At 41.6% G+C, this 16,178-nt stretch overlaps 1 protein-coding gene across 1 annotated transcript in view; it reads left to right on the forward strand.

The window, feature by feature from the left end:
- Window positions 1-16,178, forward strand: part of Tox3 (TOX high mobility group box family member 3) — a 102,082-nt gene that overhangs the window by 64,896 nt on the left and 21,008 nt on the right. Inside the window, exons 2-3 of the mRNA XM_038312939.1 lie at window positions 8,845-8,907; window positions 13,004-13,258. Of these exons, the coding sequence (XP_038168867.1) occupies window positions 8,845-8,907; window positions 13,004-13,258 (318 nt within the window). The remainder of the gene's footprint in view (window positions 1-8,844; window positions 8,908-13,003; window positions 13,259-16,178) is intronic.

Genomic DNA, 16,178 nt, shown 5'->3' on the forward strand with positions numbered 1-16,178 from the left:
CTGTGCCAAAGACCTGTTCACTGCGTTGTGTTACTGTTGGCATTTTCAGCATAGTATGTTTGGGGACACTAGTCTCCCAGTTTCCTATGCTTTAAGTGTTTGTGAAGGTGTGTTAGCCAGCCCAATGACTACTCCACTTTGGCTGAAAGCTCCCTTGATTCTGAAACCCTCATCTCTTTGCTCACATATGTGTGTGTGTGTGTGTGTGTGTGTGTGTGTGTGTGTATGTGTACATATATAGATGCATGTATTTTATATTAAACAAGTGTCTTTTTCCCCCACCACTGTTAGCTTGTCCAGATGGTTGTACAATTCACAAACTCGACTGCATCCAGATCATGAGAATCCGAAGGCCTCTGTGTTTGAGTTACGTCCATATGTTTAGGTTTTGCTGTTACTCGTGTGACCACACCACTTGCTAAAACTCCGACAGCAGAGCTTACACTGCCTTCTTGATACAGCTCTGGGTGTTTCTGGCTGTCAAATGGGTGTCTCTCTCACAAACAGTGACCTTTTCCTGTGAGTGAGAAAGGTGAGAGGTGACAAACTCCTGTATCACTGTAAACAACAACAAAATATTATGTAACCTCAGCATCTCCCTTAGATCATTCTAGAGGCTTAGAAAATCTCCTTTAAAGCCAGAATGGTGAGGCACACTTGTTAGCCCAGTATTCAAGAGTCTTAAGGCAGGAGAATGGCCAACTTGGGTCCAGTCTGTACTATGCATTGGCATCCCATCTCAAAACAAAAACCAAAATGTTGGGAGGGAGATGAAAAAAAGATTTGTTTGTTCCTCCCTCCCTCTCTCCCTCCCTCCCTCCCTGCCTCTTTCTCTTTTAAATTCAAAGTATTAGTCTAAAACAAAATGGGCAAATATTGGCTTGTTGTACAGTTCCTGAGAAAAGCATAAAACATTAAATTAGAACCCCATGGACTTAAAATCTGATATAGTCAGTCAGTCCATGGTGGGGTCAGGTAATTGCATGCTTGAGCAGGCAGTGAGTTAGTCTCTGGTCCTTGGCTATACATTTTGAATAACACTGATTTAGACTGAAGATCATTTCTTTAAAAGAAAGTATTTCAAATTAGAAAAGAAAATCAGTCATTAAGTTGAATACCTGAAGCTTTTCCCCTTTGACATGACATGGTCCCTTTCTCTTAGTACTCTGCCTGAGTGTACCTGGTCATAGCCGGCTGTATTTTGCCACCAATGGGTCCATCCCCAACAGCCCACCCAACCCACCTAAACCTCTGAACCTTTTCTTTCTTTAAACACATGGGTCTTTTCTGTTCAGTGGACTCAGTAATTGTCCGTACTCACAGGCACAGTATGGCATTTCAGTTCACCTTGTAATGGTCCGGTCTAGGATGACCATGATTGCACCTCTGTTCCAGCATGCATGCATTATTGCTTTGCATTTTGAGCATTCTAAACACTCCCTGCTAGCTTCTCAGAAATGCACCGAGTTGTTGCTAAGTGTGGCTCCAGATCCGTGCCATAGTGCCTTTCCGGGTACAATGTTTCTTCAGATGGATGTCTCTAGAGTTTGCGGCACTACTTCTTAGAATGTATGTTTCCCTCTTTCTGCTTTTTTGGTTCATAGATACTGTGCGGGGACAACAATGGTGGTAGGTCCTCCTTGTTTGAATTTCGGGAGCTGGCGCAGTGGCCCAAGGGACTTGGAGAAAACTGTGGCTCTTCACCCAGGAGTCCATTGGGTCATTCAGAACAGATCCTCTGAGCATCCACTGTTTACCGTTCTTCTTGACAACAGGGCTTGGTGTAACAAAGGTACACAATGGTCCCCTCACTGAATTTATCTTCTGGTAGCCGGAGGAAAATGATGGCTGTACTGTGTGATATTGAAAGTGTTAATGGGGGTCTGGAGAGATGGCTCAGAGGTTAAGAGCACTGGCTGTTTTTCCAGAGGTCCTGAGTTTAATTCCCAGCAACCATATGATGGCTCACAACCATCTGTAATTTGATCAGGTCTCCTCTTCTGGAATGCAGACAGAATGCTGCATACGTAATGAATGAATGAATGAATGAATGGGTGATGAAAGAGAAAGTGTTAATGGATAAGGTAGAGTGGGGAAAGAAGGATCAAGAGCATTGGAGAAGTAGGCTGTACAGAAATGTGATTGTCATTGAACATTGGCATCCAGAGACCCAGAAGGAGGGGATGAATAAGCTGTGGGGCTGTTTGATCCAGGTGCAAGAATCAGTCAGTGCAAAGGCCCTGAGGTAGGTATGGGTCTGGTGTTGCGGGTACAGCAAGGAAGTCATCAGGATAAATTAACATGAGCAATGAGAATGTTGGCATGATGCCAGGAAGGAAGCAAGAACCATCACAAGGATGTGTCCTCTCCCCTGAGTCAATGGGAAGGTCCTGGAAAGTTTTGAACAAGGGTCAGGTGACCCACGCCTCTGTGGAAAGTTTGGTGGAGCGGAGTTAACCTGCTAGGAGGTTCCTGCAGCCAAAAGACAGTGAACTTAGGCAGGGCTGGGTCTCATGGAGGTGGATGTAGGACATGGGCACAGGTAGTCTGCCATGGAAGGAGACATAGAAGGTGGATACAAGTGGTTTGTTCAAATTTAACTAGAAAAGTGAGCCAATAGGATCTACTAATAATTTGATGGAACAAAGGGGGAAAAGGCATAGATTCAAGAATGACTTGGCCTGAGGCAGCTCCCCATGGAAGGTGACGAAAAAGACCGCAAAAGTCAGGCTTGAGGGAGCAAACGAGGGGCTCAGCATTGGATATGTGCTTCAAAATGCCTGCTGCCGTCCAAGCCAGAGTGTTGAATATATGAGTCATTATACTTTTTAAGGTTCAGCAGAAGACGTGGGCAATTTTAGTTTGTCAAAAGGCACATGTATATGTGTGTTTGTGTAATTATGCATATGTGTGTGATTCTCTGCATATATGCACATATACTTGTATATACTTAATTAACAGCATATATATGTATGTATGTGTGTGTGTATATATATATGTATATATATGTATATATATACATATATATATATATATACATATATATATATATATATATATATATATAGAGAGAGAGAGAGAGAGAGAGAGAGAGAGAGAGAGAGTTAGATGCTCTTTGCTGGTAAAACTTACATTGGGAAATACCATAGATCAAAAATATCTCAATTTGGATATTCTAAATTGAAAATGAGATTAAGACATCAAGCTTACCAAACATCCCCGCCTAGTCAGCATACTGCAAATGCCTTTATGCTTTGAATAGGAAGTATTGCCCATGGGTGCTTGTTTTGCCCACGTGGTACCCCGTTGTGTGCTGCTTCCTTTGATCACTCTGGGAACTCTAGGAAGTGGGACCTAGCAAGACACTGGAGGCAGGCCCTTGTGAGTAGCCACTTCCTGTGTCTCCTGTCCCTTAGTGTTTCTGGACCATGATAATTTGATCTGCTCTGCTCCTCCACATCTTACCCTCTTGGTCTGAAACCAGGAGCCCAAATCAGTCACTCTTCCCTCAGGTTATCCTGTTGACAAGAATCCTCACCAACCTAGCCTGGGATCAGAACTCAAACTCTAAGGGGGGGGGGTGTACAGTGTGTGTGTAAAACACACCACTTCCGCACCTGTGATCAAGTGTTTTCCCAGATTCCCTTTGGGCCCCCGACCTTGGGTGACACCGTAGATGGTCTTGGCACTCCCATCATCCTTCGTTTCTTAGGACGGTGCCCTGGATCTGCCCATGGCCACCCTCAGCACTGCCCCCATTTTTCATGTCAGCCTTGCTTCCCTGTGGACTTCTGGTCCTCGGTGGGGTTGCAGCTTGACGTCATCAGCCCTTTCCCAGAGTACAGTTATCAGAGCCATCAAGAGGGCGTGGCTTCCACCTGCTGTCCCCTCCATCCCACAACCAGGCTGCCTGGCACATGTGGCTGGTAACTACATAGTTTCTTCGTGTAAGTAACTCGACAAATGTCTGGGTGAGTCATCAAACTGGATGGTGTTTGCTAACCAATTCAATGAGGAATGAGGAGAAGGGTTACCTTTTTTAACTATTAAATTTGTGCCGTTTAGCTGTTTGAGATCCCATTGTTAATGCTGCTTTATTCGAGGTCTACACAGTTCTCCACAGGGTGTCAAAATAATTTCAGTGGTGATGATGCTGCAGCCTGGCCAAGCCCAAGTGTCCACCTTCTGCTTACAGATGGGGCTTTGTCTCTACAGTTCTATTTTGTCCCAAGCCTGTTGCTAGCTGAGCCAGACTTTGCAATCTGCATTAATTTACTGTGGCACTTCCCACAGTCACGTGGGCCACGGGCATGATGTTCTTTGGTGCATTTCGACAAAACCCCACACTGCTCCTTTCTAATTGATGTCCTTCATAAATTGTGTTTGCCGAAGCCATAATTGCTCATCATGCAGCAAAAGTACATCCACCTCTGCATACAGTGGGGATGTTCTTTGATGAACCCGTGATGAAACGGGCTCCACGTGCAAAGGGTTCTCCTTTGTAATGGTGTATTCAGGGGTGATGTCTTTGGGATAGCATCTGTTGGAGTTTGCCATCGTGAATAAGGACCTGTTACCACTTGTGTGCTCCTAACTTGTGGTTCAAAGTCCCACATATGTGTTCTTGTTAAGACATAGGCACTGAGATGTTCTCTTGGATGGTGTTTTCCTGTGCCCATCACAGTAATCAATATTCATTCGTCATATTTGTTTAGAATATTTTTCTTTGAGTCTCTGCGTGAAGACCTTTATAGGACTGAGTAGGGGTTCTTGGAGGAATGTCAGTGGAGGCTGTCAGCTCAAAGATTTGGAGCTGGACCAAGTTCAGGTGACATAGGATGGGAGCGTTAGAAACTTGTGATTGTTTTTAAATGTATAGGTGTTGCTACAGTGTAAATTTAAGATGGGCTTTTATATGTGTGGCGGGGGTGGAGCATTACAAATGTCTTTGCAGCAGGGCTTCCCTAAGAGCTTGGTTACTGTGAGGTAAACAAAAGGAGATGTCCACAGGGTTATTGTTCTTCTTTTTGGTGGTGTGGGCTGGAGGGTGCAAGGTATCTGTGGGCTCCATTTTCAAAACAAGTTGTCCATTGGCAATCTCGTCTGTGTCACCGTTGTGTCTCCAGGCCTAGCGTAGCAGCTTAAACAGTGGCATATAGTTACTTGCAGTTTGAACAAACCGAAAGCCTTTAGATTCATAGAAAACATGAGGGCTCATCACAGACCCTTTCTGAGATATGCGGGACTGTGGAACCCTCTCCGTGAGGAACATCATAACGGACTTGGAACACCAGAATACCCTCCGGGAAAGTCCAGCTAGGAATCAGAAAGTGAACACTAATGTTTGAAATTTGAATTGATCGCCAAGTCAAGCAAGTGTATATGGGTCCTGGCATGGGAGGGATGCAGGCAGTGAGGCTGGAGGATGCCAGCTATGCATGCTCAAGTCAGCTGGGGTGGGTGGCTTGACCCCTGGGACCCTTGGTCAGCTGATCTAGAGCAAATAAGTGTGATAATACCTCTGTCTTGTTGGCTGTTAGGAATAACGGATTGCATTTAGTCCCACTTTGGGAAATGAAAAGAAAAAATATGTACAGAAGGCTTCCACGGGTACCACTCATTATTAGTTACCATTAAAATATTTGACAGGTGACGTTGGGGAGCAGCGGTGATTATGGGTTACTCAGGTTTGATGGGATCGACTTTTCATCCTTTCAGCAAATACCTAACTGCTTCTGATATGCCAGGCACAGTTAGTCCCACAGTTAGTGGGGAGCCCAGTTAAGGCCCTTTCCCCTAGACTTGGAGGCTGTGTGTAGTATAATACTTCTACCATCGCCTCTGCCTTCTAGAACATAAACTAAATTTAATTGTACACAACTCAAAGTTAATTGTTCTTAGGTCATTATTTTAGCGCTCTACCCCAAAGGAGTACTTTTCCTTTCAGAATCCGGTCTGTTCTTAAACACCAGACAACCGAAGGAGGACCACACTTGAATGTGTAATAAACAGGGGGCACAGGAGCAAACTCCTGGAGGCTGAGCATTCAAGAGGCGGACACAAGATGAGTAGGAATTGGTCTGAGGGCCTGGACTCCATAGCCAGATGGTGTCTCAAACAAATCAGCAAACAAAAACAAAATTTCAAAGGGCCACTCCTTTCCTTCTGACTACTAGAATGGCTGGATGTAGCCCATAAGGAATACACAGCACTCAATAAAACGTGGGTTTCAGATAAAGAATTGTTGGTTTTTTGTTTGTTTGTTTTGTTTTTGTTGTTGGTATAACTACATCCCCACAGTCCCATGTGCAGAAGTAAAACAATCTCCTGCCACCAGCCAACGTCTGGAGGCTGCTTTTAAACAGGACATATTCTACCCCAGGTGGAAGAGAAACCCCTGCTTCTATTTGAAATGATTTAGAACTCTTCCCTCCCGATCATCAAGTGCTTCCAAATTAAAAGCCATTAATTAAGGCCTTATGCAGATACAAGAGATACGCAAGGAGGGTTCTGTCCGCTCCAAGTCCCCCCCCTCCAGGTGAGAGCTTTTCAAATTACGTGGACTGCTGGAGCCACCTGCTTGACTAAACGCAGCAGCTCGGCCGCGTGCAGCTCCTCAGTGCTGTGCGGATGCCAGTGTTGTTACTGATTTTTCTCATTCCTCCAGGGCAAATACTAATTAATGGATACAATTCACAGCTGATTAGCTGTAGTTTCTTCAGTAATTACATTCGCATACTAACTGTTCTGAAGAGGATTTCTAACCCAGTTCTTATTTCACTCTGAGCTTAATTTGTTTTTGGGGTTTTTTTTTGAATTGTTTAGGCCTTTAGTTTAATGGCCATTTTATTTTCCTTTGTTGTTCTAGGCGCTATTAGATAATAAGTGAGTTTAATCTTAAAAAAATACTCTCTGATAATGAGCTCTTTGCTTTAAATGGATTTCTAATTCCCCAACAAAGCCTACATTTAAATAATGTTAAAGTTGTGATACTGGCTGCCAGGCAGTTTTGGGGCGGGGCAGGATTGGAACATGAAGTATATAGATTAAGATATGGGTCATATTTGATTATAGGCCTGAACATTTCATGAAAAAAAAATTGTGCAACGTAAGCCCGTGGGGTTTTGTTCTGACGTATTTTTAACACATGGAAAATGGAGAAATGTGTGTGAGAGTGTGTGTGCGTGCGTGCGTGTGTGTGTATGCATGCGTGCGAACCTGTGCACCCATGCGTATGTTTTGAAATCACATGATATCAGACAAGCCAGATACAGGTCTTCTTTAAGGGCTAATGAGTATACCTTTCAGAAATGCTTGAAGACATTCACCCAGATGAACAGGAGTGCTGGAGAGGAGAGTCTGTCTGATAGCTCATTGCATGTGTGTTGAAGTGTTGGGTGGTGGTTGATGCTGCCCCTGTAAACCTTAGCAACACTCTGGAGCCATTAGAGTTTTTCCTCTAAGTCTTGCTTTGTTCCTGGGTCCCTGACGTGATGACATGCAGCATGTCAGTCCTGCTTCCTGTGGGCTCAGAGTTGGACCGAGAGCCTCTCTGAAATAAGTGGTACTGGGGGGAGGATGACATTAGCTTTCCATATCTGCATATCTATTTTCTCCTTTTATCAATCTACATGTGTGTCTGAGTATCTGTGTACCTGTTTCTAACCCTGTCCTTCTGCTCCCTCATCCAACCAGCCATTCATCCAACCATCCATTCATCCAACCAGCCATTCATTCAACCATCCATTCATCTACCTTCTTAATCTCTTGGGGGAAAGTATACTTTTTACTATACTATAACTGCTAGCTTTAATATATATTAGAAAATAACTATATACATTTCACCCCTTGGAGACCACACCTGCGCTTCTTTTGATGCATTACATGAAATGAATAGAACACTTGATACAAGGACATTCTCTTACCATTTAAACATCATAAAAATAACACGAGTCCAGATAATTATGCCCACAGAGCCTTCCCATATTGCCAGACAGATAGCAGAATGTTGAAAGCAATGAAATGTGCCTACCTAGACCGTTTGAACCTAAAAATACATTTCTGCCCAAATCCAAGTTTTACATTTTGATAACAGGTCCCTGGAAGTAAAGAGCTTATGTCTGAAATGCTGATACAGTCTTATTTGTGATGATATGAACGGGCCATTGTGTTAGGGAATGAAATAAAAATTGCTGCGTTCATTGGATCCTGCTTATTTTCTAAACCTCTTTACACTTAATGTTACAAGGAGAGATTAAATGGCACGGCTTTCAGTGGCTCTGATAGAGTTAGATAGGGCGCTAAGCTCCGCTTGGAGATTTTAGAAATATTCTTTAGTCTTGTTTATTTATATTCATACCACACCCCACTCACCAGAACATAGAATCTGGGTCCTAGAGAAATTGAATTGTATTCCCTTTAATTCACATTTTCAGCCTGCCCACACTTGTGACACCTGCTCTTGAAAAGTAAGATAGAGAAAAATTCCAACTTGCTTTAAAACATGGCCAAGTGGTGTTTTTGGGAACACCTTTGCTCCCCAATCTCTGACAAATGCCAGTTTAATAAACAGCACACTAGTGACCAGACAGGCAAATGTTTCTAATTGTCTCCTTTTACTATCAGTCATGGAGAGAAACGCGACTGTTTTCTAGAATTATCGACAGCAGTGCTCCTGCTCTAGTGGTGACAGGAACTGGTTGACAGTAGGTACAGCTTCCCATTTCTAGCTTGGCCCATGAGCCCCATTATCCCGGCCTTCTTTCCAAATCACTTCTGAGTATTACATAAACAACTACAGGTTTTACTTCGCTCCCCATTAACATAAATCAATTTTTCTTTCAGTTTGGAAATAATAACTACATGAACATGGCGGAGGCAAACAATGCCTTCTTGGCTGCCAGCGAGGTAGGTGTCTGTCTTGCCGTGTCTGTTCGTGTTTTATGTGTTGTATAGATAATTTAATAGGCTTGAAGGGAAAAGCATGGTATCAAATTTCTCTCTCCTGTGGCACAAGGTAACAACTTTGGAGGAAAATGAGAAAAGCCTATTGGAAAAGAAAATAACCCGGAGAGGCTTTATCGCTGTCCACAGGCTGTTGTTAACATTTGGAACATAAGTGAATCTCTTGATGGAAAAAAAGACATGCCCGAGTGGTAATAAATATGTAATAGAAAGTGTGCGCATGCACGCTCACACACATGTGCACGCGTGCGTGTGCGCACACACACACACCTACCTACCTACCTGACTGTCTAAGCAGATAACTGGTTAGTTTGAAAACTTTAATAGGAAGTATTTTGCTTCCTAGCTTTCTGAGGATAGCTTCCCGAGTCTCATGGCTCAGGGAGGTGTGGCAGACAGTGTTAGGTTTCCAGAGTGATGTGCAATGAGTATTTTGTTTTTAGAGCCCCACCACCTGCCACAATGCCCAAATAAGAGATGTTCAACAAGAGATGATTTAGTGTCTGACTCTATGGGTAGACATGGTCAATATGTGATTGTCGCTGGTTGTAGCTGGGATTCTGGGTGATGGGCTCTCCACACAGTGCCCTTTCAACTCCTGCTCTGTGCTGGCTGTGGATATCCATGGGATAAGTATTGTCTCAGTGCTGTTCCTACTATTTCCTTACTAATGACCTCCCACCTTTATGTGGTCTCATTGGCATACCTTCCAAAAACAAAAACAACCCACTCAAGGTACTTGATTAGATCAGGAAAGCGCTTTCCTTAAAGGGTAGATTGTGTGAGAATGAACATTTTCAAACAAGAACAAACAGAAGGATGAAATGGATCCAAATGGAACAGTTCCTCTGCGGCTCGGGCAATAAAAAGTCTTCATTTTCCAAATACATTCAGATATTGGAGAGTGAACTAGCTTGACCCCAGAGACTGAAAATAATAATGGCTTTGCAAATGATCTTGGTACAGGGGAGCAAGAGATATGAGAGAAATTAATGTCTAAAAATTATGAGCGGAAGTGGAGACTAGAAAAGTAAGGGTCTTTGTCAATTAATCATTTTCTGGTGGCCATCATCTTTCCAAGCCAGAAGAGAGCTAAGATACAGGAACACGGTTTGGCACTGGCTGCTGTGCTGTTTGGGATAATGAACACAAACCCCATCTGTAAGGACAACATGATGTTTCATTCTGGGGGATTTTTTTCCCCCTCTACATTTGAATCAAACATTGGATGAAAGCTGTGCTGCCAGCAGCTGTTCAGAAACAATTTAATTCCAGCTGTGATAATTCACCGTGTCAGACGTCGGCTGTTATGTGTTGATACAACAGTTCTCTGGATTTGCATTCTTATCAAAAGGAACAAATGTTCTGAACATTTCAGTACAGATGGTATTTAACCATGCACATACTACTTTAACATGTTCCAGGTAAACACTGGAAAGTCAATATCTGTCGAAATTGATCACATAAACGCTTAAATGATTAATTTGATCAAAAGGCCATGTCTTTCATTGTTGATGGGAATGCGTGGTGACGTGTATTCCTTCAGAAAACAACGTTTGGGATTTTGCAGTACTTAATATTAAATTTGACGTTTAGCTCTCTTTTCTCTGTGGAAGACTTCATATGTAATATTTTACCTCTCTTTAAACGCAGTTAAGATTTTAGCATCTCCTTGGTTACATATTACAATGTTATTTCACTGCATTGTTTTATTAGGTCAATGTAGACATATATAGCTTCTAACTTAAAATTAATGTGTCTTTAAAAAGGATTATGCCACAGGGACATATTATTATATAGCATGTCTCTCTATATTCCTTAGTAAAAATAAAAATTGAAAACCTCTTTAATTTTGAGTGCCTGGCCTGAGGTATGCTTTCTATTGGAGTTTAAGATCTTGTGTAACGGCTTCACGGTGCAACTTTCCGTGATCAAAAAATAAAGCGGAGTAAATGCTAATGCGCCCCGTGATAGTGTTCATCTGATTTCCCAATCACCGCATTCAAAGTAAATTTATCTGTATTTTTTTAAGCATTTTAATGAGTGCGAACTAATTCTGGAAGACTTTAGCTTGGCATGCTGTAAAGCCTCAATAGTGCCTGAAACCAGTTTCCTTCTCGTGGGCAGTGTCCTGCAAACAACACTGCAGGGACCAGGGTGCTCTAGGTTTGAAATTCACACATTAGCGCCATGTTTTCTATCTGTGTCGTGATTACTCTGACCATTTTTTAAAGTACTTTAAATATTTATTGAAATAATATTTCAAGTGTTAATTACAGTGGTAATGAAAACAGCCAAATGCCACATATCAAGAATGAGTGTTTATCCGTATTGTTAATGTGATATGTTAGATTTCATTAAGCAGTAATGGGGTAGCAAATGAGTCACAAATTACAGTTGCATCTGTTACTAGACCACATTAGTGCCAAAATAACAGCGAACGCAGCCATAGGGTTATGTTCATTAGCCAACCGCGTTTGTGGCCAATTCATCCCTTTGTTGCTAAGAACGCAGGGTATCACAGTAAGAGACTGACATTGTGGGGGAGGTATCATTGCAAGAATGCCCATGTCAGAATATCAAGTGCTTCATTCTGGCTTTAAAATGCTTTATGAGGTTGCAGTGATTTCGCATTTATTGAGTCTACCGAGGTCCTCAAGGTGGCCACTTGCCCTGCTATCAATTCCTTTGGTTCATCAACTCTTTCTTTTGGTGAGGTACAAATAAAATGTTTCTGGTTGAACCCCACCCCTACGTGAAGCTTGCATCTCTATCCCTTTTAGGTAGTAGTTATTATATAGCGTCATAATTAAGAGTTTGAAGAATGATGATTTTGGCTCTTAATTAGCTCTCTTTATCAATAATAGCAGAGTCCGATTACCCCATGCCAGTTCAGTTTTTCAAATACTATTAATAATAAATGAACTACATCTGTGACCCTCTGAGCTAGGAATACAAAAGACATCTGAACATCTCCCAAAATCCCGCACCTCACCAAAATGTATATGTAATAATAATAATAATAATAACAACAACAACAACAACAGCTATAATAATCTTGGATCTTTGTTCTCTTCCCTCCCCACATGAACTACATGGTACAAGAAAGATGATTCATGTAGTTGGAATGCGAGGCTGCCCTGATAATTCTCCAAAGACCCCACTTTAAAGCACAGCCTGTAAGAACGTCAGTACCATTCATTAAAAGCAACACGCTAAGATTTCCATAGGTTCTAAAACATAGCATTATCTAACTAAGTGACTAGACAGAGCCCATATGCTTAGTGTAGCTCTGTCAGTACGGCTTTGCACTCTCCGCGTAGTCTTTAGAAGCTAAGCCTGGTAGATGGTGTTCCGATAACGCATATGGAAATGTTCATGCAAAAGAACACTATTCTCCTTATAGTTTCAATAAAAGCACCGGCATCTTTTAATATGAGCCACAATAGTCCTGACAGAAAACGTTGCATGAGACAATAACAATCTCCATACAAGCATGTATTCCACTTGGGAATGCGCCAATAAAGACAAATTTAAAAGCCAAACCACAAATTTAATATTACTTGTTTTATAGGTTGTGGCAGAAAGTAAACACGTGTAATGTTCACTTCTGGGTTAATGTTGTGTGTGCGTGTGTGCCACAAAATCGCCAGCGTTTTATGAAGCATGTGGATCGCGTAAGCGATTTGAGCTGTTTCGCTAACATATCAATAAAGTGGCAATTTGTTATATAGCCAAATCTAATGTCGCCGATGCTCCAACTAACAACAAAGACAGATGTTGCTAATTAAGTACGCATTAAAAAACTGTTAATACTGATACTCCATTAAAACCATATGATAATGAGACTTAAATCTTTAATCAGAATGATCAGCAAAACTTTATATATGGAAATCTGTGTTTAAAATGTTTTCATCTGAGAAATAAATATTTGGCCTAGATATGTAATGTTTTCATGAGAAGTCTCTCTTCGTCTCTCTAAGGAGGGATAAAATACAGGAACCGAATGTGAGGGTGTCTGCATTTTGTTTCTTTTTAGCAGACATTCCACACACCAAGCCTTGGGGATGAAGAGTTTGAAATTCCACCAATCACGCCTCCTCCGGAGTCGGACCCCACCCTGGGCATGCCTGACGTACTGCTACCCTTTCAGGCTCTCAGCGATCCGTTGCCTTCCCAGGGAAATGAATTCACACCCCAGTTTCCCCCACAAAGCCTGGATCTTCCTTCCATTACCATCTCAAGAAATCTGGTGGAGCAAGATGGCGTCCTTCATAGCAATGGGCTGCATATGGTAAGCAACCCACCTGTTACCTGTGACTACTCTTTATCGCTTGTCCTCACACGGTGAGGAGCTGAGGGGCTGTGTTCACAAATAATGCCGGTCTGATGTTGGGCACTTGGATTATGCTTGATTACCCTTTAGACATAGGTAGTACTAGGTTGCTATCTGGTATTGGGTGATTGACAGCCATAGACGATGGCCAAGAAGAGTCATCCCATATGAAATGAACTTTAGGGAGGCTGCTCACGGCTTTGAAGCTAGCTGGTCTTCTCTTGCCTTTGTTTCAATGCGGAGGTGAGCTGGTAGTGAGAGTTTATTCAGGCAAGCCTTTAAATGTGCAAGCCTGTCTTAAGTGCCCAGGGTTTTTGAACTTGAGTTAAAGCATAATGTGTATGATGCATAGTTTGTTCTCCTCTTGGATCAAATACCAAACTGTGATACAGAGGACGGGGGAAAGTCTGCTTGTAACCAGAGAGGAAAACACGGCCTGAGTTACTGTGTGAAAGGTACCTAATTGTGTTATTTATTGTCACAAACATCGACTAAGACACTCTAGAGAGCAAAGATTACTAATGCAATCATTTTATTTCTATTTTTCTTAGTGTGCAATTATAGTCGGCAATCACCCGGGTAAATCTGCTTAAGTATTTTACGCTCTTCTGCTGGGATTGTGTCTTTGTATATTAGCTCAGTCCATAGTGCATCTGTGCCTGTGGAGGTAAGGTACCAACCAGGCATCTTAAAACAAGATTAATAGTGTATAGGGCCCCCTTTTTAAAACCCTGATAAAACAAGACAGATGTGTTGGTAGAACAAAAACAAATCCTATTGCTTGTTTACATATTCCTCTGTGCTGCAGCGATGTTTATTGGCTTCATTTTTAATTCTCCAGATAACAACGTATGATTGGGAAATATGTAGTGGATTAACGGTACAAAGATTCAGTGTGCTTTCTGAAATGTAAGATTACCTTCCCAAATAGGATTTCAGCAATATAATTTTCTTTGCCTGTGATCTTTTGTGTTTGAGCGAAACCGAAGGTTTTCATTTTTACAATTTTTTTTTTTTTTTTGGTCAGAGAAGAATGCAGTCAGCAGGCAGGAAATGGTCATCAAGTATTCATAAATGTTCCCTGACATCACAGATAATTGTTTCCTGTGGACTTTCTTACATTTTTGTCCCTTTGACACAGAATGGAGGGTTCTATCTTCCTCCACGGTCTAGCTTGTAATGTACTTGGAAAATAATAAAGATATAAAGGATGCTTAGTCACCAAGGGGGTTTACTGTGGCTATCAGAGATGCTCAGCCAGGCTCATTCAAGTTGCAGAAATACTTAAAAGACCATATAATATATGCTAAAATGTGTACTTTATTAAATTGGTAAATATTTATTAGTAATATAAGAATCTGCCTTTAAATTAAACATCTGATGAATTACCTTGCCTCAGAGCTGTAAAACTTGTTATTGCTGCTATAAAAAAGTGTAAAGGAGGCATTTTGACTATGAAATTTCATTTCATGGTCAATTGAATTTACTATATTGGAACGAACTAAAGATGGAATCATAAAATAATTATGATATTCACATACACTTAAAGACAATGCTTTCCTGGGCTGCCATTGGAATCAAGGACTCAATTTTTAATGCTTTCTTTGTATGTATGGCTAATCATTAAAACAGTTCAATTATTCCATTGATTTTTTTTAAAGTATTGGTACTTTTAAGTACAGGCTCTTGTGTTTACATGGACCTCATCAGGGCTATGGGTACTGGTTTGAAGTTCCGCTCAACCCGAATGCTATATATTTTGGCTTGAAGCAAACTAATCTTGTTGGAAATTCTAGTAGAATTTTCACCTTGAAAAATGTCATGGGATTTTAAATCACAAATGTTGGGAAAAATAAAATGTACCAGGACAGAATTATGATGAATGCAATGTGTCGTAGGCTTTGTTCTGTAGACTCCTGACATGTTCACCTGTAAACTTGAATTCAGAATCGCCAGAGGCATGGTTAAAAATAGGTTATGTCAAGGTTCCTCTCTATCTCCCTCCGGGTTCCGAGTTGCTGGCTACATCATAATACTCTACAGAAGCCTTCTCGGAGATTTCCAGTAGGAAGGTCAAAACAAAAATAATAAATAATACTGTATATATACATACACCCAGCATCCTAGTGCACGTGGGATATTCCATACCTTATGCAAGTAACACGTTTTATTATCCAAAAGAATATGGCTGTCTGTGAGGGATTGCTATGGTGAATTAAGTCTATCATATAAGAAGAAAAGCCAGTTTGTTTATGTCACATCCTACCAGCTTTTCCTCAGAGCTCCATCGCCTTTGCTTTAGGAAGACTGACAGTTTGTCACCGGGCTGATCAGCGGCATTATTGCTGGCAGCAAGCACAACACGGTTCTCTTCCTAAAATTTGTGCCATTGTATTTAAAAACAGAAAGCAGAAGCGAAGAGGGAGAGAGTAAGGAGAATCCAGTGATTAGCATCCCCGTTTCAGAGTATGCAAATCCCCCTCTGGTATTCAAAAGAGAACTGCTGAAAAAACCGAATGTCCATGCATTTGGAGCTTCAAAGGACAACCTTGATTTGCTTGTGGGGGGGCACGGAGGTTTTAAAACAGGATGTGGTTGGGCAGATCGAAAGCAACAGTAGATTTTACTTAAAATTTTGTTACCTTTTAACATCCTTGTCAGTTTAGCTGATCATCTGGAAGTTACTTTAATCTACAAAAGATTGCAGTTCTGAAAACCGACAATGAAGCTCCGAAGGTTCCCCCCCCCCCCCGCCGCCGCAACACCTCTCCATAATCTGCCCAGCCTGCTGAGTAGCACCGACATCAGTAGTACATCAATTTCAGAAAGTGGATTATTTTTACTAGACAGCTATTGTGACATATTGGGTCAGTCATAA

This window comes from Arvicola amphibius, chromosome 15, assembly GCF_903992535.2.
Source record: "Arvicola amphibius chromosome 15, mArvAmp1.2, whole genome shotgun sequence".
Taxonomy (NCBI): Eukaryota; Metazoa; Chordata; class Mammalia; order Rodentia; family Cricetidae; genus Arvicola; species Arvicola amphibius.